At 42.0% G+C, this 26,712-nt stretch overlaps 1 protein-coding gene across 5 annotated transcripts in view; it reads right to left on the reverse strand.

Annotated features, from left to right (window-relative positions):
• The window catches only part of LOC126471445 (sarcolemmal membrane-associated protein), a 354,795-nt gene that overhangs the window by 176,281 nt on the left and 151,802 nt on the right, over positions 1-26,712 (reverse strand). For all 5 annotated transcript variants that reach the window (XR_007586307.1, XM_050099624.1, XM_050099625.1 and 2 more), the window contains 2 exons: positions 8,669-8,836; positions 4,899-5,041 (listed from right to left, as the gene is read on the reverse strand). Coding sequence is in view for 4 of the 5 variants with exons in the window: in XM_050099624.1 (XP_049955581.1) it covers positions 4,899-5,041; positions 8,669-8,836 (311 nt within the window). In the remaining variant the exon portion in view is untranslated. The remainder of the gene's footprint in view (positions 1-4,898; positions 5,042-8,668; positions 8,837-26,712) is intronic.

A 26,712-nucleotide genomic window follows, 5' to 3' on the forward strand; every position in this document is an offset into this window, starting at 1 on the left:
ACTTTAAGCCCTCTCGGTTGGAGCGAATGCTGCGAATATTCCAGTGAATAAGTGCCATCGTGAGAAGAAAAAGAAAAAGAAGATGCAAGAAGGGGTCACCTCGAAGGCCGCTGATGGCCTGGCTTCGAGCAAGCACTGCCGCCGCTATCAGTAGGCGGACAGTCATCGTCCATTGGTTCTATAGGTTCATCGGCCATCTTGTTAAGATGGCCGGGAGGGGGAGCTTCCTCTGCAGGTGAATGGCCAGATGTTCAGCTAGCAGCTGTGCGACCAGGCGAAACAGATGACGGCCTGGGGCAGCAACTGCTGGGTGGCGCAGGAGAAGAAATGCGCTGTGGCGGAGAAGGAGAACTGTACTTCCTACGAGCCTTCTTGGAAGGTCGTTTTGTGGAAGTACTGGTCGATGGCTGGGAGTTCGAGGTACGCAGGAAGTCTGCACGGGACGGTTCCTTCTTTAAGGCCCGTGCGTCTGACTTCTGAGTCTTCGTCTTGGCAGAAGCTGATGGGAGTGCTTATGTCTGAGGGGTGACGGGAGGAAGAGGAGACGTCGACCGCACGATTTTAGCACTGGCCGAACGGACGACCATGGTGCTGAAGGTCAGATCGCATGTCTGGGTCGCCACCTCCCTGGTAGTCCGAGGAGAGGCGAGGACAGTACTGTATTTCCCCACTGGGAGCAGCGTGGGCTTCCTACTAGCAAATAGCTTGCGAGCAGCCGAGGTGGAGACTTTCTCTTTGACCCGAATTCCTTGGATACAGCGTTCTTCCTTGAAGATGGGACAGTCGTGGGAGGACGCTGCGTTGTCACCCTGACAGTTCAGACAACGAGGAGACGGAGGTGGACAGTCACCCTCATGGGCATCCCTGCTACAAGTGACACATTTAGACGCATTGGAACGAGACTGGCGAGTGTGATTAAAACGCTGACACTGATAGCAGCGCGTAGGTGTCGGGGCATAGGGGCGAACAGAAATAACCTCGTAGCCTGCTTTGATGCGCGACGGCAGCTGAACACTATCAAAGGTCAATAAAAGTGTCCGGGTCGGTACAAGGTCATTGTTGACGTTTTTCATGACCCTATGGACAGCCGTCACGCCCTGCTCAGCGAGGAAAGACTGAATCTCCTCGTCAGTCAATCCGTCAAGAGATCTAGTATATACCACACCACGAGACGAATTCAAAGTGCGTTGAGCCTCCACCCGGACAGGGAACGTGTACAGGAGTGTGGCCTGAAGCAGTTTTTGTACCCGAAAGGCGCTCTCAGTTTCTAGTAACAAGGTACCATTATGCAACCTGGTACAAGACTTGACAGATCTGGCTATGGCATCTACGCCCTTCTGGATAACGATAGGGTTGACAGAGGAAAAATCATTTCCGTTCTCAGATCGAGAAACTACGAGGAACTGTGGGGCAGGCGGTAGTACTTTTGTCACTGGTGGCTGGTCAAGTTTCCGTTTGTGGGCAGAAGTCGAGAGAGAAGAAGAAGAGAAATCCATTGCGGAGGAATCCCCCATGATTGCCAGCGTCTCCGATGGCGCGCTCCTTCCTTGTGGGGACCCTCTCAGAGGGCACTCCCGCCTTAGGTGAATGTTTACACCTCAGGTCACACCTCCCGAGGAACAGACGGAGGGACCAATCGGCATGGTCAGAAGGTATCAGCTCAGGCAATCACCCCTCCCTGGGCCTGGCCTTTACCAGGGGGTATGTGTGTGCCTTACTTGTCTACCCAGGGCGGGGAATTACGCGTTACCCTGTCACTGGCTACGCGTGCGAATGCGTGGGTTGGCCTTCAGGTGCGCACAGGGAGGAAGAAGGAAGAGGAAAAAGAAGAGAGAGAGGACAGACTGTCTCAAACGCCGAGGCGGAGACCAGAGAAGGCAAGGAGAAGAAGGCAAGGAGAAGAAGGCAAGGAGAAGAAGGCAAGGAGAAGAAGGCAAGGGAAAGAGTAAGGAAGACAGTGAGATGGAGAAGAACAAAGAAAGGAACCAACCAAAGGAAGGAAGAAACGAGAAGAAGTGAAAAACCAAAATGACTGCAAATATAGGTCATGGAACCGTCCGTCTCCGGACGCAGGCGCCAACTACCCCCTTGAGGGCGAGGGACTCCTTTTAGTCGCCTCTTACGACAGGCAGGAATACCTCGGGCCTATTCTAACCCCTGACCCCCAGGTGTGTGTGTGTGTGTGTGTGTGTGTGTGTGTGTGTGTGGAGGGGGAAGATGAGCAGGAGACAGATGAGCCCATGTATGCCCACTGCCTGATGAAAAGTATTGTTTAAACTGAGGTGTTTACTTGTCTTAAACTTGTATGAACTCTTCACTGTAAGTTAGATTGAGGACCTATGGTACGACAGAAACTTACTGGTAGATTAAAACCACGTGCAGGACTGAGACTCGCCCGCATCTCGTGGTCGTGCGGTAGCATTCTCGCTTCCCACGCCCGGGTTCCCGGGTTCGATTCCCGGCGGGGTCAGGGATTTTCTCTGCCTCGTGATGGCTGGGTGTTGTGTGATGTCCTTAGGTTAGTCAGGTTTAAGTAGTTCTAAGTTCTAGGGGACTGATGACCATAGATGTTAAGTCCCATAGTGCTCAGAGCCATTTGAAACATTATTTTTTGGACTGAGACTCAAATTCAGGACCTTTGCCTTTTGTGGGCAAGAGCTCTACTGACAGAGCTACCCAAGCACGGCTCACCATCTGGTCTCACATTTCACCAACTGTACCTTGGAAAAATTTTCATTCACAGAAAAGAACTGTTATTTAACATCAGATATGACTAAAATTTGCTTTTCATATATCATGGAAGATAAATTACAGAATTTTTCAATTTATGCTAACCCAACACATCCCGTGTCCATGAGTAAATCCATTACGTGGTCTCCATCATATACACTTTTCAGCAACCTTATTATACAGGGTGGCCCACTTAATTGTTTCAGTGCAAGTATCTCTAGAAGACCTATAGATATTTAAAAACGACTTTCTACTATGAGACATTCTAAATTGTAAGCAACTATTGTTTTCATCACAAAATTATGTTTTAAGTGGGCACCCTGTATTATTTATTACACAATTAATAATATGAAACATTACAACAAGAATGGCATTTGTTTCAACACAATACATCAATTACATTCCAAAAAATTGCAAAGTGAAGTTGGTGCTTGAGATAAATGAAACTTGTCACTATTTCACATCACAATATGCTAGCGTGAACCCCACATTGCTCATAATCATAACGTGATTGACATACTACAATGCAACAAACACTATACTTATTGCTATTTACACTTTTATTAAGAGGATTGGAAACAATATACATGTACAGTCACACTCGGTGAAAAATAAGGAAAGGGTTTACTCATTCATGATTTATTGATCTTTACTGCACTACTAGAATGGTCGTAATGGTAACAAAAAACTGAATATCAGTGGCCAGAGTAAACATAGTTGATGGTTGACCAAGGATGTAACAGAGGAGTAAATGGTTGTTGTACATAGTTGTGTGACTGGGCATCTGTATTGTTTCCAGCTCACTTAATAACAGTGTAAATAGCAATAAGGAAAGCGATTGTTGCATTCACAATTTTATCTAGTGATGCACAACAGTGGCAAGTTTCATTTATTTCAAGTGTCAACTATGCTTTGCAATTTCTCAGGATGTAATTGATGCATTGTGATGCAACCAACACCATTCTTTTTGGATTTCCTTTGAAGTTGGCACTGAAAATAATATTTGCTTACATTTTAGAGTGCCTCATAGTATTTACTTTCATGAGCCCCTGCCTTACATTCATACATGAGAAGCTTGTTTTAAAATATCTGTAGTTGTTCCAGAGATATTTGTGCTGAAATGTTTAAGTGGACCATGCTGTAGATCACTGCTGTGTTGGACAAAGCACACTCCTACAATCATGGCAAATGGAGTGGTTCAGAATGTTATGACTTAGAAGAGATCCACCCTAGTACTGGTCATTAGTATGACATTGAGTACACGATGGGCAAAACAACAATATCAGTACATTTGACCAAATCTGACTGAATGTGCAACCCATGGGACTTCACCTCCGAAGTCAAGCAGCATCGACTTGACATGTGCCAATACGCCAAGGATGTACTACAAGTACCTAAATTTGTGGACTCCCACAACTCTTGAATTAACAGCTGTTGGCAATAATGTGTTGATGAAAAGGTTTCCTGTCTGCTTATCTGCAGCACCATGCAGGTATTCTGTACCTTTAGCAAGGCAATGCACTACCACATTATTTCAAAATTTTCATAACAGTTTGAGGAACAACAGATGGACATAATGGTGCTTGTGCAGCCCACCAGGTCATACACATTCTCCAGTGTGGTAATCCAAATGAACACTGCTGAAATGTGATACCTCTTTCATTTCCTGCTTTCTCACATGTTACCTCTCTTAAAATGGCATCCTGATGAAGCCTTTCACATGTAGTAACCTCAGCTCCTAATTAGTCTTCAATTTCACAATCCCAGAACCCATATATTGCACTTATTAGAGTATGTATGCCTGACACTTGGCAAAAAAATTGACAAGAGGCTACCAAAACAATAGCATTGAAAACTGTAGAAGATAATTTCATAGGAAAGTCCCCATGTGATGCAACACAAATATGTTCTTTAACTATTGCAGTGTTTTCTTTACGTAACTTTTATATGTGGTCAGTTGGCATCTGATGCAAATGACGACAGTGTACATGCGTATTCAGTAGATGATGATGTCTGAAAGTGTAGCAGTACTGTCAATCTTGTTTATGTGCTGATATACTATGGAACACCTCAACTATATGGTGAGCTGTTATCTTCACTTCTTCCATTATTTAAATAGTTATAAACTAATAAAAAGCAACAAAAATGGAGGACAATATACCACTCACCTTTCCAGATCAGCTAATTTAGTAATTGCATCTAATTTCTCCTGAAGAATCCTTCGTAATGATTCTTTGGCTGTACCAAGGTACTGACTTTTATCTTCTTGCAGTTTTCGTAGCTCTTCTCGAAGTTTATCTTCTCCGTAATTCTGAAAATTTACAGAAAAAGAAATGTTATAGTTTTCGGCAAGGAAATGTAGCACTGTTATAAGAAAAAATAATTATTTCCTATTTACTATGAATTATCTGCCAATGTCAGAGAATCACTTAAAAATATGTAATTATTAGTAGCATGTGCCCTTTTGTAATTATTCGAAACCATATCTAGTAGATGGCCATACATTTCTCTTAAATTTATTCCAGTAATTTTTTAAGAAATGGCAATGACAGTAATGGCTCCAGTTTCGACTTTATCTGCAACTTTAGTGCTAGTGGTCACTATAAGTCAAAGACCTTTTGATCCCTCAACTGTATGAAAATTGCAAAGACTGCAAAAGAAGGCAATGATAGCTGCTGTCTTTGAAATATGTGACAAGTCTTTTCCTGGAGCCATTTTAGGAAGATATTTACATATATACAAATCAATGACCAAAGTAAAAAGCCCACCCCACAACAACAATGTTGTATACTTTTTGTGTTTATGTAGCCAGTGAGACATTTAAATTACAGAGTGTCAATTATTGTCATTACCTTCACACATTAAGCTGTGGAGGGATTGAAAGCAATGGAAGCAAGCTGTTTATACTCACAGATTCTTTATGGATATGCCCTGAAATATCTTGAATGCTTTACATGAAAAAAGAGAGGGAGGGAGGGGGAGGGTGGAGAGAGAGAGAGAGAGAGAGAGAGAGAGAGAGAGAGAGAAAAAAGTAAAACCAAACTAATTCCATCTGTGTATTCTGGAGTACTCTGAAACTAAACAGCTTGATGACTGTAAGAAGCTTGCAGCACTTTATATATATATATAAAGTATGACATGGCAGTACTGTGTAAACCACTGTTAAGTGCATGGCAGAGGATACATCCCACTGCACTAGTTAGTAGGGTGTTTTCCTGTTCCATTTTTATTTTTCCACTGCACCAGTTAGAAAAATTTTTCCCTCTGTTCCACTCCTTTTTCTTATTCTGAAATATCATGATGTAGAGAAGCAACTGGAGGAGTTGAAAACAAGTAAGTCACTGAAAGAATGATTGTTTTAATGCTTCCATGCATCTTTTAAGTAATCTGATCTTGTCCTCAGGATCCCTGTGGAGTGATATGCAGGTGTCTGTAATATATTCCTTGAGTCATAATTTAAAACTGGTTCCTGAAACTTTGTAAGTACGCTTTCCTCAGATAGTTTACTTTTATCTTCAAGAATCTGCCGAGTTTCTTCAGCATCTCTGTTACACACTCCCATGGGTCAAACAAGCCTACGATCATTAATGTGCCCTTCTCTGTTTGTCCTATTTCGTAAGGGCCCAACGCACTTGAGAAATATTCTAGGATGGGTCGGATGAGTGTGTATATAGAGTCTGAGTTGGTACTGAGCCCCTCTTCAAAATATTCTGCCCACCTCCACAATACTTTTTGTTCATCTGATCATCTTAACATTTCTATTTCTACATGTATTTTCAGACAATGGAAATGCCAGGTAGGAATATCTACAACGTTTCTTCGGTTTTCGGGATCACTCACTTTTTCTGTAGTTCAATTTGCTTTTTTTCCCATTCTAGTTTTATGGATTACAGCTAATTTCTCTCTCACTGTGGCTTGTACAACACAGTGGTCTGAATCACTGTTTGAACCCCTGCAGCTCCGTACATTAATGACTATCAAAACACATTGTGCTTTTACTAACACAAGGCCTATTTCATTAACTTACTCCACTTATACTTTATTTCCATATGTATTCTTCTGTGTGGAAAACAGGTACCTTAGATGAGCAAATTATTTCTAACAGAGAACTGACATAAGAAAGCTCCATTCTCATTATTGTCTTCATGTAAAGTGTATCTCCCTGATACTCTTCCTCACTTTCATTTCACCCAAATTGTACATTAAAGTCTTCTAAAACTAGCAATAGGTTATAGTTTTGTACTTAACTGCATGTTATTTCAAGGTCTTCATAAAACTTCCTTTATTCCTTCTTCTGCTTCCTCTTTTGGTGTGTATGCTGTTGTTATTGTTGCACTCCTGAATTCCTCTTTCATTCTCAGTCTGCTGAGACTTTCAATAATAGGTGCAAATTCCAAACGACTTCTCCTAGTATCTCTTGTGTTGTTATAAATCCTGTTCCAGATTGACCTGGCCTTCTTTCTGGCCCACAGTAAAGAATACTGAGTCTTATCTACCTGCTACCTGTCCTTGCTTTTTTCCATCTCACTTTGTGTAGTGCGACAATATTGTATTTCAACTTCATGACATCTTCAACTATTTCTCTAATTTTTTTCCAAGTTTCAACATTATTTGCATATCCGAAGTTACTACTGCCAAATCTTTTATACTTTCCCTTTGCCAAAGTCATGTTTCATATGTCCCATCTATTATCTGAGGCTCTTGTGGGGGTTCTGTAATATGATTTTTTACAGTGTACCCAACCCCCATACTGGAGGATTTGGATTTCTTTAGGTTTTCTCCCCTTGTAAGTTTGGCTTCTCTAGGCCTTTTCAGTCCTCCTTGCTCTATGATATGTGATACTGTCTGGCTCCTCTACTAACACCACCAACAAGTTTGAAAATATTAACCATTTCATGTTTGTAAACCTTTTTTTAAATGTTGATTTTCATGTACAATAACCACCACATTCTTGAAAATTTGTAATTCCCGCACAATCACAGCAAGTGTCACAAAGAAATTTTTCAAAGTTCTTGCACACCTCTTACAACCCACATCTGATATCACATCATATGGAGATAATATTTCATAGTAAACTAAAAGGTTTATTTAACATGGACCTCCGTGCTCTGAAAAAGACTGCTTTATAACCCTTTATTGGGAAAGTGTCACTATTCCACTGAAGCATGCATGAAATGAAAATTGCGCATGTACATTAAATTATGTGACAGTAATATGTGTAAAATAATGCAACACTTCACATTATTATTTTTTCAAGTAATTTGTTTCATTTTCATTTTGGTGTATATTCTGTATATGAAATAGATACATGAAAATTGTAAATTATGAGAAATAAATATCTTTTCAGATTAAACTATGGACACAAACTTATGATCCGAGTTGCAAAAGCTATGATCTGTTGAAAAATCCAGTATTCCTCTATCTTCTGTGGTAAAGATATTGATTGCAACTTAATAAAGTTATCTTAAACTAAAACTAATTTTCTTTTTTAATTTCAATGGCCGTATTTTCCATCTAGCATGATATCTCCCCTTTTCATATATTCATTCACATTTTTTATCCTACTTTCCAGTTGTTTTATTACAATTTACTTCCTACAACTGCAATCCAAACCAATCAAAACTGAAGTTATCTGCTTCCAACCAAACCGATTTGCACTTTTCGTCACCCTACTAGTTTCTTCTTCTCACTGTTCTCCTGATGCAATGTTTCTCAGAGGAGAAGGTTCTGATGAAGTTAAAGAATTATTACTACCAATTCATACTACTATCAGCATCATTGTTTATCCTAGATATAATTACAGTCAGCTACTGCAGTTCATTACTTAGTATCTACTTCTAGTTGGCTTTGCAAATGTTATTACTGGAAATTTACAGTACTGTGAGCTCTCTTTGAGGAAGAAAATTCTTCAGCCACATGGATTTGTAATAAAGTCTACCTTTGAGTATACAAGCAACTGACTCTCCAGTATTTCCACACGTGAGAGTAACCTGTCTTCATCAATCAATGCTCTCCAGCTTCTGTCTGATGCTTGTCGCGTTGTCTCCATGAGCCTCTGCATAGTGGCAAGTTTGTTTTCAAGCAACTGTTCACGTTGCAAAGCATCCTGCAAATAAAAATAGAACAAAATATTGTGATATTTTCATCATTATGGTGTTCCAGGTGAATGAAGGTTTCCTTATCAATTCCACTAACTATTACTCAGATTCTTATGTCAATAGTATTTCTTAGTCACTGATACTTGTGCTACTGATTGAGAAAATGTGAGATCTCTAGTGCTCACTCTGTATTCACTTATGCCCCGTGTGTTGCAGGTTGCGTACTTTACAGCAAAGATTATGGAACTGGCTGAATGTTCAAATCATAGCAACAGCATCTGGATACCAGCAACTATGAGGCATGAAAGCTATAAAAGTTTTAATAATACACTTGCAAGGGCTCACTATTAACCATTCAGGCTTCATTTAAAATGGAAGACCAATTTTATCAACCCTTTTTTCCCTAAAATTTCTCATATTCATTTTCTGCAACATGAAATAATAACCTCATGTTTTAGAATGAAGATAAAAGCCACAAAATTACCTTTGATGACAAATACATACTCAAGTCATTACAGAGAGTGCTCTGAAGTTTATCTCTCTTGGCGTAATGTTTGGACGAGTGGAGTGCTAATCTGAATGCGCAGAGTTTGAAGCTACAAGTTTCCATTCTTTTTATTGTCTGTACTAATTCACTAGAATGAAAAGACAGCAAAATTTCGCGCCATAATTACACAAATTATGAAATTGTGTACGAGAGTAGAAATAGCTCGCCTTAGTGCATGTTGGCTTCATGTTAATTCAAATACGAGGGGCGTTCAGAAAGTAAGCTCCGATCGGTCGCGAAATGGAAACGACTATGAAAATCCGATAAAGCTTTGCACAGATGTGTTGGGTAGTGTCTCTAGTATAACCCCAGTTAGCATCACGTCGCTCTTCTCATTTCTGAGCTCGCAGTGAGTGTGTAAAGATGTCTAGAAAATAGTGTCTGCCGCCAAGTACGAGGGCCTGGTGAGAAATTTCGCTTGAAGCTATGCAGCTAACATTACATAACTGTCGTGCTGTTTCGTCTTCACGACAATTCTCAGCCGCATTCTGCAGGGGCAATGAAGATGCTCCTGCATCGTTTTCAAATGGAAATGTTAGATTACCCACAATACAGTCCGCAATTGTCTCCCCCTGAGTTTCATCTCTGGTCACATGAACCGCTGTCTTTGAAGACAACATTTTGACACAGACAACGAGGTGTAGGCCAGCGTGGAGAATTGGCGGAAAGCACTGGCGGCTGCCTTCTATGATGAGGCTATTGAAAAGTTGGTACAACGCTATGACAAAAGTCTAAGTCAGAACGGCGACTACGTAGAGAAGTAGCTGAAAGGTGTAGCTAATTGTTACAAGTAAAACATTTCTGATGTTCACTGTGGTTTCAATTTGGCAATCAATCGGAGCTTACTTTCTGAACAGGCCTCGTATTTTTCTTCAAATAGCTAAAGTTCCCTTATGTCAGAGAAAGTATCCAACCACACAAGCAATTTTTGGAGTGTTATCCTGAAATGATAGGGCCAAAAATGGATTCAATGTAAGAAATATTACAAATTCATAGAAGTATACCTAATAGTTTATACACACCCCTAAGTGTTATGGTAGTATACTACGATCAACAGCGAATGAGAAAGGATGTTGTGCATACTTTTACACCTATAAACAACCATTGAAGTTCTCATGAATGGGCAGTTTTATGGTATCAGTAACATAATGTTAATTGCTCACTTCCTTGTCAGGAAATATTAACTGTACCACATGAAGTTTGTTATCGACTTCTACAACTAAATTATGCTCACAATTCAAACATTTACAGAGGCGTTTGAACTCCGATCTTCACATATCAAGTAATGAGGTAAGTGCAATTAAAGAGTTTTGAGTATGGTATAGTTTGTTAAATACAAACCAAACATCATGTTACAAGAATGAAAACATTAAAAATCATGATTCAGTGTCACTAGTTGGGAAAAACTTTGTATTCCAATGCACCATTACATATCTGCAAATTTATTCTGTCACATGTACCACACCATTATTTCACTTTCCAATCCCATGATTAAAATGTTTGCACAGGATGCCAGGCACAGAGCAGTGGGGAAAGTTGGGAGGTGCCTTTGAACAATCACGGGACAGTAACTGCCAGTAACAAACATAACAAATAAACATAGAAAAATGAACACACCACTGGATTTCATTACTCATATCCTGGGTTGGACTCTATACTATTATTTAAACTAGTTGTCACTTGACAGGCAACGGGCTGCAGGGCTCCGGCCACCAATAAACCAATGGCAGCTGGCACTGTCAGCTGCCATTGCGTTGTCACTTCGTTCTGCTGAGCTGATTAAGGCATTGTGCCAGCCAGTCCTCAGCGAGCCGTTGTAGACATGAGGGTGAGAGATTTGAGTGACTTGTAGCTTCGCGTGTTTACGATGTCTGATGAAAGCAGTTGCAACAGAGGGAGGCCGAGGCTGCACACTCCTCGGAAACCTCCAAAAAGTGGCAGACATGGCGTCGTTATACGCAGTCAGGCGCGTGAATACGCGTGTTCCTTAAGGGAGTATTTTGAGAGAGAGAGAGGGATGCAGGAAGGCCTCTCGTTCCTTTGGATAAGGTGGTGGAGCGAACTGCAGCTGCTCTGCAAGTTAGCGAACGATCAGGAATAAGAATCTGCAAGGAGAAAGTCATTAAAGAAGGCTCAAGTGAATCATCTAAATTGGAGACACCTGGGAAAAAGAGGCGACTAGAGAAGAGGGTCATAAAACTTTACTCTTTTCAGGAAGATGCCATTTGTCATCAAATATACGCATTTTATTCGAGGAAGGAGTATACAACACTCAAAAAACTACATGCTACCCTCACAGCGGCTGACCTGTTTCAGGGTAGTAAATCGTCTTTGTTACGAGTCATGAAAATGTTAGGATTCTGCTATAAATCCATCTCTGGCTGAAAGTTACTAATGGAATGCCAAGATATTGCAGCCTGGCGATGCCGCTTTCTTAGAGAATTAGTGGGGACAAATTTTGATGATATTGTTTGGCTTGATGAAACGTGGGTGAATGCAGAACACAGTTTAAAAAAAGGCTGGACAGACGGTACCATCAGCGGTAGTATGGCAGCTCCGATGGGCAGAGGAAAAAGGATAATTGTAGCACATGCCGGAAATTCCAAAGGTTTCATTCCAAATTGTCTGCTGCTATTCAGTTCAAATAAGACCTCTAACTACCACAAAGAGATGAACCACAATACTTTTGTGAAATGGTTTGAAGACTGTGAGCTCCAGAACTTAACAAAAAAACTATCATTGTTATGGATAATGCTCCTTATCACTCAGTAATACAAGATAAAGCACCCATAAAGGCAATGAGGAAAAATGACATTGTTAGCTGGTTACAGAAACATAAGGTACAGTTCGACAGTAATTTTACAAGGGCAGAATTATTAGAACTTGTATTGAAACACAAGCCAAAGAACCCGATTTACATTGTGGATGAAGTAGCAAAAAAATACAGGCATAAAGCGCTCAGATTGCCTCCTTACCATTGCCATTTCAACGCAATAGAGCTGATTTGGGCTCAGGTTAAACGGCACAAATGGCAGAAAATATGAAATTCACATTAACGGAAGTGGAATGCCTTCTGAAAGAGGCAGTTGAAATTGTGACATCGGAAAACTGGCAGAAGGTAGTGCATCACGTGAAAGGAGTGATACAGGACGCATGGAACAATGAAGGTTTCTTACAACAAAGTGTCGAAGACTTGATTATATCTGTCAATACGAGCAGTGACACGGATAGTTCCACTGACTGACTCTGAATTAAGCGGTGTTTTCGCACTGCCTGATTAGTGTGTAGCGTACTTACTGCCATTAAATATTGTGTTTGTGAATATATTTCAATTAATTCTTATTCTTGTTGTGAGACTAAGAAATACTGTTTGACCAGCTCTCGTCATCTCCTTACAGTAAGTTAGACTGAATTTTAATTCTATTTCATTTTGTATTTACACCAAGATGTTATTCAATGTGTGTAATAGTTTTCAAGATTTGCAATATAAAGAAGAAAACTTTTCCGGGTGCGAAAATTTCTCACACTTCAATAGTTAATGTAACAATGGGCCTAATTAAATTAAGAAAAGATATTTGATATGCTTATACTTATGACTTACATCAGATGTAGCATATCGATCTGATATTTATTTACCTCTCATCATGCTGATGATGTTGAAGATGTTTAAAGCAGTTCTCCTCCCTCCCCCCAATCACATGGCCTGTCCTCCAATGTGAGCCTAGCTGCAGCTGCACAAGATTCAGGAAACATCTGCAGTATGCAGATAACATGACTTGCCATATATGTGCATCACATATCTGGCACATTTATGAGCTTTCAGGTATCCTGGATCTACACAACAGCAATTATGTGGCAGTAATATTTACTGTCAAAGGCTGAGCAAGTCACATCAATGATGGCTATGGGAGTGGAAGCTGCCTGTGGAATAAATATCCACCTGTGTGCTGGCTGGGACCTTAGAATGTTAGGGGTTCATTGCCAGACTTGAGCACTGGATGTAATACATGCCTGGACTTCATGACAAACCAACAACAGCCTGATTTTTATATATAGAACACGTGCCTTTGCAAGTACGAAACAACATGTGGTTCATGCACGATGGAGCTCCTGCACAATTCAGTCTAAGTGTTCGTACGCTTCTCAACAACAGATTCGGTGACCGATGGATTGGTAGAGGCGGACCAATTCCATGGCCTCCACGCTCTCCTGACCTCAACCCTCTTGACTTTCATTTATGGGGGCATTTGAAAGCCCTTGTCTATGCAACCCCGGTACCAAATGTAGAGACTCTTCGTGTTCGTATTGTGGACGGCTATGATACAATACGCCATTCTCCAGGGCTGCATGAGCGCATCAGGGATTCCATGAGACGGAGGGTGGATGCATATATCCTTGCTAACTGAGGACATTTTGAACATTCCCTGTAACAGAGTGTTTGAAGTCATGCTGGTACGTTCTGTTGCTGTGTGTTTCCATTCCATAATTAATGTGATTTGAAGAGAAGCAATAAAATGAGCCCTAAAGTGGAAAGTAAGCGTTTCCGGACACATGTCCGCATAACATATTTTTTTTCTTTGTGTGTGAGGAATGTTTCCTGAAAGTTTGGCCGTACCTTTTTGTATATACACTCCTGGAAATGGAAAAAAGAACACATTGACACCGGTGTGTCAGACCCACCATACTTGCTCCGGACACTGCGAGAGGGCTGTACAAGCAATGATCACACGCACGGCACAGCGGACACACCAGGAACCGCGGTGTTGGCCGTCGAATGGCGCTAGCTGCGCAGCATTTGTGCACCGCCGCCGTCAGTGTCAGTCAGTTTGCCGTGGCATACGGAGCTCCATCGCAGTCTTTAACACTGGTAGCATGCCGCGACAGCGTGGACGTGAACCGTATGTGCAGTTGACGGACTTTGAGCGAGGGCGTATAGTGGGCATGCGGGAGGCCGGGTGGACGTACCGCCGAATTGCTCAACATGTGGGGCGTGAGGTCTCCACAGTACATCGATGTTGTCGCCAGTGGTCGGCGGAAGGTGCACGTGCCCGTCGACCTGGGACCGGACCACAGCGACGCACGGATGCACGCCAAGACCGTAGGATCCTACACAGTGCCGTAGGGGACCGCACCGCCACTTCCCATCAAATTAGGGACACTGTTGCTCCTGGGGTATCGGCGAGGACCATTCGCAACCGTCTCCATGAAGCTGGGCTACGGTCCCGCACACCGTTAGGCCGTCTTCCGCTCACGCCCCAACATCATGCAGCCCGCCTCCAGTGGTGTCGCGACAGGCGTGAATGGAGGGACGAATCGAGACGTGTCGTCTTCAGCGATGAGAGTTGCTTCTGCCTTGGTGCCAATGATGGTCGTATGCGTGTTTGGCGCCATGCAGGTGAGCGCCACAATCAGGACTGCATACGACCGAGGCACACAGGGCCAACACCCGACATCATGGTGTGGGGAGCGATCTCCTACACTGGCTGTACACCACTGGTGATCGTCAAGGGGACACTGAATAGTGCACGGTACATCCAAACCGTCATCGAACCCATCGTTCTACCATTCCTAGACCGGCAAGGGAACTTGCTGTTACAACAGGACAATGCACTTCCGCATGTATCCCGTGCCACCCAACGTGCTCTAGAAGGTGTAAGTCAACTACCCTGATCAGCAAGATCTCCGGATCTGTCCCCCATTGAGCATGTTTGGGACTGCATGAAGTGTCGTCTCACGCGGTCTGCACGTCCAGCACGAACGCTGGTCCAACTGAGGCGCCAGGTGGAAATGGCATGGCAAGCCGTTCCACCGGACTACATCCAGCATCTCTACGATCGTCTCCATGGGAGAATAGCAGCCTGCATTGCTGCGAAAGGTGGATATACACTGTACTAGTGCCGACATTGTGCATGCTCTGTTGCCTGTGTCTATGTGCCTGTGGTTCTGTCAGTGTGATCATGTGATGTATCTGACCCCAGGAATGTGTCAATAAAGTTTCCCCTTCCTGGGACAATGAATTCACGGTGTTCTTATTTCAATTTCCAGGAGTGTATATATAATAGAGGGAAACATTCCACGTGGGAAAAATTTATCAAAAAACAAAGATGATGTGACTTACCAAACGGAAGCGCTGGCAGGTCGAAAGACAAACACAAACATACACACAAAATTCAAGCTTTCGCAACAAACTGTTGCCTCATCAGGAAAGAGGGAAGGAGAGGAAAAGACGAAAGGATGTGGGTTTTAAGGGAGAAGGTAAGGAGTCATTCCAATCCTGGGAGCGGAAAGACTTACCTTAGGGGGAAAAAAGGACGGGTACACACTCGCACACACGGATATGTGTGTGCGCGCGCGCTAATGTATACCCGTCCTTTTTTCCCTCCTAAGGTAAGTATTTCCGCTCTCGGGATTGGAATGACTCCTTACCCTCTCCCTTAAAACCCACATCCTTTCGTCTTTTCCTCTCCTTCCCTCTTTCCTGATGAGGCAACAGTTTGTTGCGAAAGCTTGAATTTTGTGTGTATGTTTGTGTGTCTTTCGACCTGCCAGCGCTTTCGTTTGGTAAGTCACATCATCTTTGTTTTTTGATATATATGCTGCAGATATTTCCAATACACGATTCTTTTTACTTTTGCTTAGGAATTCAGTGTTAGGCACACACGTTACAAAATTAGCATTTGAAAATTAGGCCAAACAACCTTTCACTGTGTTTTATCACCAGCACCACCACCACCACCACCACCACCACCACCACTCACTGAGTACACAAAAAGATAACACAGACCCTGCACAAAAATTACCATGCCTTGGAATAGATTCAAACCAGTAATCTACATCTTACCATTTTAGTTCTATTTGCAACAGGAGGTCAGCCAAACATACTTTTTATTTACACATGTATGTCATAAAGAAACTGGCCACAGACACATACCTGTTATAGAAGCTTACTGCTGGTATTTAACAACTTTAGAGTGCAGCTATCAAGCATTTGATGAATTCAAGCAAGTTTCTTACAAAGTAGTTCACAAAAATTTTTATTCAGGAATACACACAGGGACAAGCACAAACACAAGACAAAATCTTCAGTTTCACAAGCAGGATCTCTGAGAAAGCATCTTAATGTCCTGGCCCACTCAGACTCCACTAGCTGGAGAGCCACAATGGCTTAAGGGCAGACAAAGCAGCAAGAATCTTTGAACAGGTCTTCCTCAGGCTGACACAGCTACTGTTCCTTTTGACGGAAATATGTTTACTTTCTCCCCACACACCAGTATAAGAACAGCAAGCAGAAATCACATTGTGGACAATCAGATGCCATTGCTCACTGAGACCATTTAATACGAGAGTGTCATCACTCTAATTGAAAAAGGCAAGCTAGAGATGCTGGCAGAAAGTATGATATGATATCTACTACTGCAAAGAGTTGTTGGAGGAATTATGCTGAAAGAGGCATTACCAACAGAGTTCCTGCCTCAGTCAGGAAGAGACTTCGTGCACACCAGAAGGACAGAGAGCTTGTGCGTAAGAGCCAACAGTTTCTCTCCCTAAACACAAAGCAGTTACAGTGAGAGACCAACTTTCTTGGCTATAATGTCACACCTCACTGAAGTCTGAGGGAAACTGGGCTCCACACACAACAAAGATCTGTTGTGAAACAGAAACTTAGAGAGGAAAATGTTTTATATCAGTTGGAATTTGTAGAGCTCTACCTGAAAGAGGTGTGGGAAAACAATTTTCACTGACTGGCAGGTGATGGTCAGAGAGTGATTTAATGGTCGCAAGGTACAAGACACTGTGAAGAATATGTAGCAACTACAACGAGAGGTTTTCTGCTGGAGTTTAATTTCTGTGATAGAAGCAGAAGTGCTTAGATGAGTGAGTTTTCCTATTAATTACCTTTTTAATTGAAATAACATTCTTTTAAAACATTCTTTTTAAATATTACACTTCTATATCATTTGCTCTCTGCCTACATACTTAAAAAGCAATAAATTTATGAGGGTCTTCTGTGGAGACTATTTTTGTTATTTCAAATTCACCTCTTTCTTGCCCTCTATTGCTACTTCCTTCATCCTCCCAAAAACTTTCAAAAGATTTATTTCTGAAGTTTATTCATATTAAATTTCCCCTTCAACCCCTTTCTCTCAGGCTAATAAGCTACAGGCTACGAGCTGAGATTCACAGGCAAGCTGGATATGTCCATTTGTATACAGTCATTAACAATGAGAATCAAATTTTGTTGCTGTCCTGAATTTGATGGGACAGTTTTCCTTGACATCAAGAAAACTTTTCTGTTAAATACAGTGAGAGTTACTCGAGCTAGCATAGAGGCCCATGGGTGTGGCAAGATGACAAAGAAACTGTAGAAACAGCAGTGATCAGAGAAAATGGATGTACCTTAAAAATTTCAGGAACTGCTGGGAACTCATGGAATCTATGAGGCTGCTGTTGTCCCTAGTCAGAGATAGAAGAAGTGGTCTTGGCAGTCAAATAAATGCAGATTTACTTGGGTATTATATGACACTATCAATACTGACATTTGGGATCCATAGAGATTGATCAAGCTCATTTTGGGTATGGAAGAAGAAGCTGGTGTAGCTATAGTGTGTTTAAAATGAGTTGCAACTTTTGACAATTATCTCACTGGATGGGATGTGACTCTGTTGCCCAGGTAACACCAATGGCAAGCCGGGTTTCTCAACCACACCACCAGCTGTTCGGTTGTTAAAGCACCCCTGTTGCCACACCATGCATAAATAGTATAGTGTGGCGTCACACATTAAATGCACCTATGTTCATTAGCTCTCATTGTAAAGTATTTTCTGGGGTTTGGCATAGACTGCAATCTGCAAGTATTGTGAATAAATGTTTTCTGTTGACATTGCATTAATAACAACATTGTAACAAGTCTGATAAATATGGCCATCCAACAACATGTTCGCTGGCTGTGAAGATAATGTTCTGCTGCTAAATATTCTTTCCAATTCCATAACAGTAATGGGCAATGTGCCACACCATTCCATTGTGACGTATAAAGCTCCAACAATGCAGTGAAGAAAGTGGATATTTTATTCTGGGGACAAAGAAATGTTCCATTGGTTTAGGTTGAAACTAGCATGTAAAAAGCGGAGTTAATGGGACTTTTAGTGCTTTACAAGCCAGAAACTAAACAACCAGGTTGACGAACTGGCTAAAGCACATAGTTTAATCCAGTTTCCTCTGTATCAAGCCTAGATGGAAAATAATGTCACTAAAAACGACAAGAAATTTACACTCAGTGATGCTAAACTACTGACAAAGGAAGCCATTGCAAATGTTAAACTACAGAAAAAAATGGACGATTTATTCAAGAGAAAGAGCTTCACAAATTGAGCAAGTCAATTACAATTTGATCCACCTCTGGACCTTATGCAAGCAGTTATTTGGCTTGGCATGGATTGATAGGGTTGTTGGAGGTCCTTTGGTTGTTATCTGCAGTATCCTTACAGTATAGCGTAATGTCAACTGTATTCTACACCCCATTTTGTTGCCCTCCATGGCAAGCCATCCTGTGCTTACATTTCAGCAACTCAATGCCCGCCCACACAAGCCCTACCTCGCCCAGCCAGGTTGCCAGATCTCTCTCCAACTGAGAATGTTTAGTACACTATGGGCAAGGCCCTCCAACCATCTTGGGATTTTGATAATCTAACGCGTTAATTGGACACGACTGGGCACAATACCCTCCCAGCAGGACATCCAACAACTATATCAATCAATGTTAAGTCGAATAACTGCTTCCATAATGGTTGGAAGCAGCCCGACACATTACTGGCTTGCTCAATTTGTGAAGCTCTTTCTCTTGAATAAAGCATCCATTTTTTCTGAAACTGTAATCATATATTAGCTGTATATGTATGTCACACATACCAATTTCTGTCTCATTCAGGTAATTCAATCATGATGCGTTTTTCTTGTCTTAGAGTGTATTTTGCGAGACAGTAATAGAGATAAAGTAAATATAAAGCACATGTGGAGTTGTTATACCAATTCATTTCAAGTCAGGATATTATAGAAATGTATAAAAGTGAAAGTATTTACATCTTCCAAAGAGACAACACTGTTGCAAATAAGCAGTTATTGTGAGGCTGTATGTCATTTGTGTGCTTAAGCAATACACTAAGAACAATTATATGCACAAAGTCATTTTAATCGCTCTAGCTCCTCTGAAATAACTATATATTTAAAAATTGGAAATTCTACAGTAGAAAAAAAAGTATAAGGTAGGATACAAAGCATCAGACTGCCAATAAGGTACAATCGCAGACTGATACAAGAAATTAACACAGATGATGCATTGCATATATGTCTTACATCTAAATTTCTGTACAATTATTCATTCTGCACATTTCACACTGATGAAATACTAGAACTTCATAATGCACTTATAAGAAATGTTGTATGGATTAAAGCTGACCAAGCCCTGCAAAAACTTGAGTGGCAACAGTCAAGCTGAGGGACTAAAACTAGGTTGACTGACACTCTTCATAAGGAATGGTATACACATCTGGATTCTGAACTATTTGTAACTTTCAACAAGTACTACTACTGCTGCTGCTGCTGCTGCTAAACCACCTAAGAAGAAACTGCTCACAAACTTCATTGCCCAGCCAAAATAGGGAAGCACCCAGAAGTGGAGGAGGAAACGAGATTAAATTTTGCAGGTTGCAAGGGTACTTAATTGATTAAAAAATCAAGTCAAATTTACAATGACCTTAGCAGTATGAGACCACTTATTAATATGAATTTGGTCCCTTTCGGCCTGTACGCATGCCCTGACTTGATTGGGAAGGGTATCATAAAACTGCTGTATCCTCTTCTGAGGCAAACTGGCCCAAACTGTTATAACTGGTCCTTGATACTGTGGCTACTGGCACTGGGGTGGAGTTGACGGCTGAGCTGGTCCCACAAGGGCATGGTCAAAAGTAATACCTCCAAATTTTTTCTGTAAAAATTCTTAAAGCTTTTCAAATAAAGCTTTATTAATGTTCTATACCTTTATTCTTCATTTCCATACATTTATTTTCCAACATAGTCACCCCAGCAATGAAGACATTTCTAAGAACAAGATACCACTTTGTTGATACTGTGACTGTGGAATATGTGACTTCATTGAAGGAGCCACAAGCTCACCACTGCTTGCACTGCTTCATCACTATCACAGTGAAGTCCTTTAAGATGTTCCTTTAGTTTTGGAAACAGATGAAAATCAGCTGGGGCCAAGTTGAGACACTATGCAGGATGGCAGATGACCACAAACTCACAGCATCAGATTGTTGCATATGCCACAGCACTAGTGGGCGGTTTGGCATTGTCACGCTGAAGGAGACAGTGCTCCACGAGTGGACAAACTTTGAATTCGACACACTATTACAGCACGCTGTTTCTCATGCACCGATGTAATTACATTACACATCGCCATGTTACATGCCACAGTTCAGAGCCTTCTAGTGGCAGAGGGCAGCAAATACGTACACTGTTAATAATGTCTATTCTATTTAAAATGCTTTAAGAGTTTTAACACAAAAAATTTGGAGGCATTACTTGTCAGCACTCCCACCCCCATGTGTGTTCTATTGGAGACAATACTATGGCACAAGACATAACACAAAGGTGCAGGATGTCCTTGATGTACCATTGTGCTGTCTTTCTTCTCAATAACTACCAACTGTACCACAAGCCATGACACCAGGAGTAACACCAATGTGCCTCTCAGATTCATTGGAAGAATTGGACTTTGCTCCAGGTTGCAGCCATACTTGCCAACAATGGTTATCTGCAGTAATGGAGAATTGGAATTCATCACTGAATACAATGCAACACTAATCAGCAGCAGGGCACGTTTTCCAGTCATGGCACCACTCCAAATGTGTCCATTTGTGTTGTGGCATTAATATCATACTACACATTGCACAATAATTCACTAGTTCAGGAACTCCAACTAATGGTGTGGGATGGTTCAAATGGCTCTAAGCACTATGGGACTTAACATCTGAGGTCATCAGTCTTAGAACTACTTAAACCTAACCAACCTAAGGACATCACACGCCTCCATGCCCGAGGCAGGATTCGAACCTGCGACCATAGCAGCAGTGTGGTTCTGGACTGAAACACCTAGAAGTGCTCAACCACAGCAGCCGGCAGTGTGGGATGACACAGAATGTTACAGGGAGTCCATTACTTGTTCTTGTATAGCAGCCGCAGATGTGAAGGGATAACGATGTGCTTCATGCACAGTACAGTGATCTTCCCTCGTGGTGGTCAGACATGGTGAACCGGAGGCTTGATTAGGAGTATGACTGCCCTCTCATTCCTGTGAAACATTGTGTCACTGCCACATTCAAATGCCCCACAAATTTGGATATAGTAAGATTCAGCCAGCTGGTCAATGAAGACCCACAATGAGGCCACTTTCAAACAGTCATGTGCTCATAATGCTGCCTCAAATGACTATGCAGCATCTCAGTGTCCTTCAATGTGTTCACTCAACATCTGAAATTAAACATGCTACCATGCCTGGTAACAACATTGAATTCAAACAACACTAATGTACTCTGGTGGTCATTCTACCTTTGGCATATGGCTGGTGCCTTAGGATCCAGCCACACACTACACAACAAGAGTGCTGTGGGTTGCCATCCCATCAAGACACCAGTGAATTAACTGTGGCTCGTCTTGCATGTGACAGCCACTGCAGTTAGGAGGGCACCACATCCACCGGATATAGAACACACTAGCTTGTGTCTGCAAGTCATGTGACTCTAGACAACTTCCCAGTATTCCTCTGCTGGATGGCCTTTATAGGACACAGCACAGTAGCCGCTGGTCAGTGCGAATTCTAGTCCCGACCTCGACATCTTGACCTGGCATCGGAAGTGCCACCAGTCTATGCTACAGTGGTGATGAGGATAAACTTTCCGTGACTCTTGTCTCTGGAATTTTGTTCCCAGTGTCTTATGCTCAACCAGGTGGCGCCTCCTTTTTGTTTGTATGGCACCACATGCCGTTTTCATGGTTCGGTTCCACATTTGAATGAAACTGTTCCTGTTTCCTTTAGCTTGCATTTGACTGTGTGCACTTTTTCACCTCACACTGTGATTTTATATCTTACTGTCACTCTTTTTTTGCCTTGTCCCTGTCTCGTACTAGCTCAGCTTCATTTATTAGCTCTGATGTTTTTCTGATTGCACCGTTTCGCCGTGTCTGCCCGCTTCTTTACTTCCTGTCGATGTTAGACCCCCTCTCGTGTTTTTGTTGTTGGCCTTGCGCGCCTGTTTACCGTGGCTCCTTACATACCAGAACTTTTGCTTTTGCAGTATTCCCAATCATTGGGTCCACAGTTCCTCCACTTGACCCAAGATACCACTCGTTTCCTTGCACCTCCTGTTATCCAACACTGGAAGTTTTGTCACAAGGCCCAGACGTGCCTGGTCACACCACCTTCAAACTCCTGGTTGTCCTTTCTCAATGATGGCCCTGCACATCTCATTCTTCCAGGTCACTTTTCATGCCATCTGCCGCCCTGTCTGCCTGGTAGCTGTCCTCCACCAGCTGCACCCAATGCTAATTACCACTTCTGCCAGGAGCCTGCAGCCAAGACTGGCTTTCCTTCTGAGGCTGGCTCAATGCCCTGAGCTGCTCCTAACACTTGCAGTGAGGCATCCGATGAACTCCCAGAGCATTTCGCTATCAGCGTTGCATCTGGACCCAGTTGTTGCGGCTTCCTCTTCAGCTGCTACTGCCTGTCTGGCACCAGCAGGCTCCACTGGGTCCCATAGGTGCCGACGGGGCCAAACACATAGCAGCAGCTGGAGAAGACACTGTGGCATCCGGGTCCAGATGTGAGACTGCAAGAGGTTTGAGACCTGTCTCCTGTCAAATGCCATCCTCCCAGCCAGCCTGCATCAGTGCAACATGGCATGCACTGCAGCCTCTGCAACAGGTCCCTGCCACGCCATTCCAGCAGCACCTGTGCTCATCACAGCCCTCAGTGCCGCCTAAGGTTATATCACCACCACCCTGCCCGCACAGTGCTCACCACCATCAGCCTGTCCCTGGTGTTTCCTGTGCTATTGGCTTCAGTCTTCTGCATGCCACCACCTTCTTGGTCTGGTGGTGGCACCTCTCCATCCTCTCTCACCCCTGCTGCTGACATTCTGGCCATATCCTCAGGGCCCTAATTCCTTCCCCAAACTACTACTCTTCCGAGTGTGACTCACATATGTCTTTTGCACCACATTTCTTCTCCAACAATGACAACAACAGAGAAGTGGGACCCCTGTAGCTCTGATACAAATTAAATGCTGTTATCGAAACCTTTTCTAATATTAACAGACTTCAGTAAGCTAAAAGGCTCTCTGCACTTCATATTATATGCAAATATAGGATTATACTAAAGGACACACCCACAATTGAATGGCTATCATCTCAGAAGAGCATCCTGTAACTACCGGAGCAATTTTACCAATCTGTGTATTATTGAGACAATTGTACAATCTTCCTGCAAAGGTCACACAAAGCAAATTCAATGTGAGTCCACAACAAGAAACCTGTTTGTGTTCAAGATGAATCATGTAATGGTAAGAAGTTATTGCAAATATGTGGAGTTATTTGCATAAATCTTAAGAGACTGAACCTGAATCAATATATTTTCATCAAATATCAGCACTATACAAGAAAGAATGCTTGAAATTAAAATGGTATTTCCAAACAAAATGCATATGTTACAGTCCCTTGATATATTTAATGTGAATAGAAAGATGAAGGTGAGCTTCAGAGCCATGCAGATCAATGTGTAAGAAAGTTACCAGTGTGTTACGATGGAGGACCAATCTTAAGTACTTGTTGTCCAAGTCTGGCACAAATTATCATTTATCAAAACATGTTAATACTGGAGTTAAGCACTCCTGAGTGTCACTTTACTAATATAATAATTTCATCCCCTTGTCTTCATTTTGTGTAAGCAAAATTAATTCATTTAACAGCTTGCCTGAGAAAAATGTATTAAACCAGTGGTTTGTGAATAGATTACCACGACAGAGGAGAGAGGGATATTTTAGGACTGTTTCTATGTTTCACCTTTGAAATTTGAAGAAATATTAGTAATAATGACGCTGATAATTTCATAGATGAGGCTCTATTATTACAGACCACTGGTTCTCAATGTAGGCATTACAATGCAATACACAGAACAGGTGCTAAATTACTCTTGAATGACTGTGTGCAAGACTCATCTCTTTCACATTCTACCGACATCATATTGCAGCGGCAAATCGAGTTTAAAGGCACAGAAATAAAGCGTGGCATAACCGTAAGTAAATACTCAATTCATGAAAACATTGCAAAAGTGGAAACAATGCATAAGTAGTGGGAGTAGGAAAGCTGTGATAGTGATGACAACTACGGGTCTAATATTCAATACAGATGCACTAGCTTACCTGGACAATAATTCTTACAGGGACATTTGGACAGTGATATACTCTGGTATGAGGAGTTTTTTTTTTTATCTAAATGATTGGCTAGACATAATATTTGGGCAAATGAAAAGCAAGTTTATATTACACTTAATGACACAGTCATACAGCAGTGATTTGTTGCAGAGTATTTTACAGCTTCAAAACTGTGTTCTGGAAGCCTACTTCATCCAGCCAATCATCTAAACATTGCCTCTTGGCACGAACAATTCAGGACATTGTGATGAGCTTCTACCTTTCCAATGAACATTTAGTTCCCATCAGCAGTGGCATTAAGTTGAGGTAATGTTTCTTGTTCTTTGCTTTTATCTCCTCCTCCTCCTTCTTCTTCCTCCTCATTATTATTCACTCTCACTATTTTTCCTTCTCAGTTTTCTCATCTGTTATTTGTTATTATCTATTGTTTATTTAATTTATGTTTTGTAGTGAATTTATGTTATATCCTACGTGACGACACTTCTGTTTAAACTGTTCACAGGCATGACATTTTCTATTCTTTCCTCAATATCATTTCATTATCTCCCATGACTTTCATCTTACATTGTATTGGTAACATTGTAATGGGCACAATAGATTATGAGCCACTTACACTATTTTGGGGAGATTTCTATGCATTTGTTGATTTAAAATCAACAGATACCTCAAGTACTTGGGATTACATTCCACCACCTGATGTCACAAAACAGTCACCTAGTAACTTGAAGAAATCCAAGAGCCACTAGGAAACAAGCACACTGTTCTTCTAAATTGGTCAGCTTGTCTTGTATACATGCAATGGTAGGACTCTGGTGTAGGTTGTTCAGAAGCAACCGAGCATTCTAAGAAGCCTTTTCGAGTTGGCAGTTAATTGAGGGTGAATTCCCTGAAATAAGCAAACTTCTCAAAGAATGGAAAAGCAGTTGGAGGCAGGCTGTTGTAATCATGCAGATAATGGGACACATAAGGCTATGGCCAAATGAGCACGTTTTTCACGTGAGTAAGGGATGGATTCATGCCAACATTATAGACCACTGTTTGTTGGATGGGGCTGGCTGGCCACATGACACCTTTTCGCACGTTGCATGCCCGCATAATTTTGCGTTCACATGGCACAAACCCACTCGTGCATTTTATGGGCATGTATTTCCCTCTGGGCACTGCCCACATGTGCAGGAAGCGTGTTGCATTTTTATGGTCTGTCAGGGGAAAGTTGCCTTCCATGAACAATGGCGGTACTGGATGACTAAAAATCTGTTACCTGTGTAGCAAGTGCAGCAAGCAATTGGTTATTTACCTAAATTCTATTCAATTTTTTTTATTATTTATATTACATTACTGGCCATTAAAATTGCTACACCACGAAGATGACATGCCTCATGTAAGGAGGAGAAATGCGTACCATCACGTTTCTGCCTTTGATAAAGGTTGGATTGTAGTCTATAGTGATTGCGGTTTATCGTATCGCGACACTACTTCTCGCGTTGGTCGAGATCCAATGACTGATAGCAGAATATGGAATCGGTGGGTTCTGGAGGGTAATACTGAACACCGAGCTGGATCCAAACTGCCTCGTATCAGTAGAAGTCGAGATGACAGGCATCTTATCCGCATGGCTGTAATGGATCGTGCAGCCACGTCTCGATCCCCGAGTCAACAGATGGGGGTATTTGCAAGACAACAACCATCTGCACGAACAGTTCGATGACGTTTGCAGCAGCATGGACTATCAGCTCAGAGACCATGGCTGCAGTTACCCTTGATGCGGCATCACAGACAGGAGTGCCTGCGATGGTGTACTCAACGACGAACCTGGGTGCACGAATGGCAAAACATAATTTTTTTGGAT

Source organism: Schistocerca serialis, chromosome 3 (genome assembly GCF_023864345.2).
Source record: "Schistocerca serialis cubense isolate TAMUIC-IGC-003099 chromosome 3, iqSchSeri2.2, whole genome shotgun sequence".
In the NCBI taxonomy this organism is placed as follows: Eukaryota; Metazoa; Arthropoda; class Insecta; order Orthoptera; family Acrididae; genus Schistocerca; species Schistocerca serialis.